The following is a 5106-nucleotide window of genomic DNA, read 5'->3' as shown; positions in this document are numbered from 1 at the left end:
TGGAGTCGAATATTTTGATTATTTTTCTCATTGGGGAGTTGACACTCACCTCTCAGCCCAACTGTCAATAGAATACCTTGTTTTTTCTTTTCGTCAAAGAAAAGAGAGCATTTTTTGTGCGGTGAAAGAAAGCGTTAATGGTCGCAAACACAACCATTAGGGACACAAATTTACGTCCTTATTTAACAAATCATTAGCTTGATATGCATAGTTATAACTTCCATTTTTATTAATTTAATGACCATATAATTTCTCCCTTGTCTCTCTCTCAAAAAGAGCTTAGATTCAACAGACTTATAACTCTTCGCGCATAGATTAACACCATGGCAATCGGTTTCGAGTTTGACAGGACAACTCATGGCTGTAACAAGGCTACGGTTGCAATATGCTAAGCGCAATGGGAGCCTTATTGCAAAGGATGGCACACCTTAGTAGGAAAAATGAAGAATAAAAAATGGTTCGGCAATGAATGCAATAATGCTCATGTTGCAAAGCGTCAAACATAACATGAGTGTTGTTGCATAGGTTGACAACATCCGCATTAAAAAAAACCCGACATAGAGCGCAGTAGGGCTCATGTTGCAAAGCGGCAAGTGCAACGTGAACCTTTTTTTCAGAAAAGTCAGTGCAACTTAGCCGCGAGATCAGACGGTTGTCTCACACTTCATCTAGCGGCTGCGGCGAAGGTGAAATTATATATAACTATGATGTAATTTGTGTTCTTATTTATAGAAGTGCAACGTCTATATTAGAGCAGCTTCAATAATTCCCCTAAAAACTTATCGTAAAGTGTTTTTACATGATGTTTGTAAATTTTAGTGAAAGTTTTCTTAGACCTACTTTTGTCAGATACCGTAAACTCTTTCCGAAAATTTATTTTATTTTGTCATTATTAAACAAAAATAGATAGTGATGTAGAACCCGCCAGTTAGTGACAAGCATGATGGCATCCCGTCGGCCCGACGGGGCACAACAACGTGGTGGTTTTTGCGATGGCGCGACGACTTTCCAACGGATGACGCAGTGTGAAGTTTCACACGGTTACCTTGCCGTCAAAAGTTTACGGAAAGCAAAATTTCATTCAGACCAAAGGAAAGTTAAGGTCAAGTTTACATGATCTTGTAAATTTATTCCACGTTTAGGCCTCCCACAATGTTATCGATGCCATACTAGTAAAAAAGATGTCGCATCACCATTGATTTTTAAGAAAAAAATTATGGCACCGGCTTCATAATGGGGGGCACCACTCCTTGTAAAGTAAGAAATAAACAAGTCCATTGACCTAGCTACGAGGGGACTTACATTCAGCTTTACAAAGTTTGACATGAGAGCTACTAGGTACTTCGAGGCAAAATTGACAAATCTAACCTCTCGACTGAAAGAACTCGTAAAGCGCGGGCGCCATACTACACTGTGTGACGTCTAAGTCGTAGGCATCACACATCCCTTGACGCTGGCACAGCTGGCTCCACCCCCGGGCAGTGCGACGCCTAAGGCTCAGGCGTTGCACACTCTGCAGTCTGGTGCCGAGCACTTAGGCGCTACACATACACTTATCCAGCCACGGGCTGGTCCGCCAGCTGTGGCAGCATGGACGGGCGTGTGACGCCTACGGCTTAAGCGTCACACAGTGTAGTGTGGCGTCTAAGTATCGAGCGCCACACAAAAGGATGAGCTCCATGAAATTTCTCCTCCGCGGATTCACTTTGCGAGTTCTTTCAGCCAAGGGGTTAGATTTGTCAATTTTGCCCGATGCTCAGGATTTTTGTGTGTGGCTCCAACTAATCAATCATAGGGCATCGATACCAAAGCCGTAAGGCATCAATTTTTTGTGTGGTGAAGAAATCTTGAAAACTAGATTTCATGTCGATATGTTTTGACAACTTTTTTTGCTTGTACTTATCATATTTGTTGCACTTACTTGTTATATTAGCAAGTACTTACTTGCCTGATAAAAAATAACTTAATCGACAAATTTTTAAAAATTGCGTATAAATATGGCATCTCGACATAATTGAAATGACAAGCACAAATAACTTTATTAAGCGATTACGCGCAAAAATATAACAACTCAACATATTTAAAACCGATGACCACAAGAAATCTTTTTTAGTCATCATTTTTAAATATGACAATTTGCCATAGTTAAACTAACAGGCACATAAAATAGTTTTCTGGCAAAGTTGTATATAAACATGACAAGTTGGCATATTTAAATTGACAAACACAACCCATGACATGTTTTTATATTATGTATAATGAAAACTGGTACAAGGCTTTGTACGAAACAACATTAAAAAGTTTCAATCAAGTTTTTTTTTTTTTGAGACAAGTTAGTGGTTAATAATATGACAAGTTGGTCAAAAAAATGTGACAAGTATGAATGGAAAAAAATAGTTGACGGAATATGTTTACATGGGATCTAATTTCGAAGAACTCGTCGCGAGAAAGGAAATGGTAAAAGCGGATCATCGATTGAATTAACGGTTTCGTAGATAAAACTTTTTAAATTTAAAAAATCTTGATGACGTCATTGCATGCATGCATGATAAAAAAAAGAAGAATTTACCGTTGCATGCATGAATATGTAATTAGAGAAATACATTAATTTTACATGCGTATTAATGTTGCATTAGCTGGACCGTCGCACGGAAAGACCGCCGCTGCGTAGTGTGGTCCTTTATTGATACGGGATCTTTACGGTTACTCTTAGCACTGCAAAATCCTTGGTAGCATCTTACTACCAAATCCTCCTAATACTAGTCACTGGATTGACAAAAATAAATGGCCTGTATCGATCAATTTAGAAGCGTCCTCAAAGAGCTTATAAATCGCACGCATCCAGTGGAGTAATTGCTATTCAATGTCATATCTTAACGAATCAAAATGCCACAACAGTGGAGTGCATCTTATATTTTGTGACAAGAGAGAGTAGAGTAACCATCGAGAAAAAAGAGAGTAGAGTAGGAAGAAGGAAACGTATTGGCATGTATATAGAGAACAAACAAAGTGGTGGAGATTTTTAATGGTAATAATCGAACAAAGAATCAGCTACGTGCGCACGATCGATCATCGGCTCCACTGGCAGTGCTCTCGGATGTCTCGGAACAAACAGGCGAGCAGGTGGCGGTCGTAGTCCATGGTCGTGTACTGCACCACGTGGCTGAAGTACCTGACGGCCTCGTCGTGCGTGACCATGCAGTGCATGACGCCACACCGCCGGAGCAGCTCCACGTCCCTCGTCGTGTTCACCAGGGACCCCACCAGCGCCACGAACCCCGTCACCAGGTTGCCCCCGTCCAGCTGCCTGGCGGCGCGGCCGCCGCCCTGCTCGAACGCCACCAGGTTGGCCAGCAGCACCTTGGCTGCCTCGTCCACCACGAACGCCGGCATGTGCAGCACGCCGTACCGGAAGCTCACGTCGAACATGTCGCGCGGGGTCGCCTTCCTCTTGAACGTCACGCCGGCCTCCTCCATCTTGGCGGCCTGCGGGACCATCGACGTCAGGCGGCCCTTGACGGCGCCGTCGCTGGAGCGCGGGGACGGGGACGGGACCGGCGACTGCTTCCACACGGCCAGCGACGACGCGCCGTTGTTGGCGTCGGCTTTGCCGTTGGTGCGTCCCTTGGCGTCGCTGGCGTCCGCGGACGCGCTGCGGACGTTGCACTCGTAGTGCAGGTGCAGGAGGTGGTGTATCGTCTTGCCGCTGCGCGGCCGGATGGCGCGGCTCGACGGCAGGTCGCCGGCCAGGGCCTTGCAGAAGATGTCGAGGAGCCCCTCGGTGTCGGTCCCGCCGTCCTCGCCGGGGAAGGCGATGGCGTGCAGCTTCTCGACGACGAAGAAGGGGATCTGGTTCTCGAGGAGGAGGACGTCGTGGTACATGTGGTGCCACGCCCACTTGGCGCCCCCGGGCGCGGCGAGCTGGCCCTCGCCCTTCCGTAGGAAGAACTCGAGCAGGAAGCAGCCGTCGACGACGAGCATCTCCGCGAAGTCGTCCGCGCCCACGGCGTCGAATCCCTCCGCGTAGCACCGCCGAGCGTCGGCCTCGAGCGCGCTCGCGCAGCGCAAGTAGGCGCCCAGCTGGCTGCCGCCGGCTCCCTTCCCGTTTGTCCGCGACCGCGAGAGGAAGTCGCGGAGGAGGCGCCACTTGTGCTGCTGCGCGGCGGCGAGCCCGGCGCGGCCGTGGTAGTAGGGCCCCACGGACACGACCTTGGGCTCGTACAGGTCCGGATGGCGCTCGCGCACGGCCGCGGGGAGGCGGAAGATGGTGTAGGGGTCCTCGGACTCCGCGTGCACCTCGTCGACGCGCCGCTGCATGGCCTCCAAGCGCGCGTCGCGGAAGAAGCGGCTCTTCTCGGTCGCGGTCTCATCGTCCTCCATGGCCATGGCCATCGATCCAGCGAACTCGCGCGCTTGGGAGTTGGGATGAACACAACACACTACGCGGCGAGGCGCCGGCAAGGGGCTTTAAAGACGTCCTCCATGGCCATGGCCATCGATCCAGCGAACTCGCGCGCTTGGGAGTTGGGATGAACACAACACACTACGCGGCGAGGCGCCGGCAAGGGGCTTTAAAGACGCCCCCCCCCCTCCCCCCCCCCCCCCCCCCCCCCCCCCCCGCCACCAAAAAAAAAGGGCCGTCCACGTCACCTGGATTGTTACGTCGTGTATGTTAGCTTTTTCTTGTCGCCGTGTTTAAAACTTCCATGTACCCACGCAGCGTACGTTGACGAAATGTGCTTGGAAAAGTTGTATCTCTCCACTCATAGTCTACGCAAGTCTCGCGAAGACTTTGATTCGACAGGGAGAAATTAAAGTACTACCAATTTTTGTATATTCGGGATCTCGAAAATCAAAATGGAGCAAAGGAGGACTAAAAATAATTAGTACTAATGCTTCACTCGAAAAATAAAAATAAAAAATTACTAATGCTTTACAGCTAAACACACCGGAAAAGTTTATTTTTAAGCGGTCACCATCAATGATAAATTAGAATCTATATCTATACCTAATAATAAAACGGTTACTACTTCCGTCGAAAAACCCATCACGGTAAGTTTATAAAAAAACTGTATTTTTTGTTATTCAACCCGCGCTCCATCATTT

The 5106-nt window shown here is 47.9% G+C and overlaps 1 protein-coding gene across 1 annotated transcript; it reads right to left on the bottom strand.

The window, feature by feature from the left end:
* Positions 1-2877: 2877 nt before the first annotated feature.
* Positions 2878-4559, bottom strand: LOC123446551 (UPF0481 protein At3g47200-like). The gene is made up of 2 exons (XM_045123123.1): positions 4525-4559; positions 2878-4420 (listed from the first exon to the last, which is right to left on the bottom strand). Exon 2 carries the CDS (start codon positions 4390-4392, stop codon positions 3070-3072), a length of 1323 nt encoding a protein of 440 aa, XP_044979058.1. The 5' UTR covers positions 4393-4420; positions 4525-4559; the 3' UTR covers positions 2878-3069.
* Positions 4560-5106: the final 547 nt, after the last annotated feature.

The sequence above is a fragment of the Hordeum vulgare genome, chromosome 4H (assembly GCF_904849725.1).
Source record: "Hordeum vulgare subsp. vulgare chromosome 4H, MorexV3_pseudomolecules_assembly, whole genome shotgun sequence".
In the NCBI taxonomy this organism is placed as follows: Eukaryota; Viridiplantae; Streptophyta; class Magnoliopsida; order Poales; family Poaceae; genus Hordeum; species Hordeum vulgare.
This window is presented reverse-complemented; position numbering and strand designations above follow the sequence as displayed.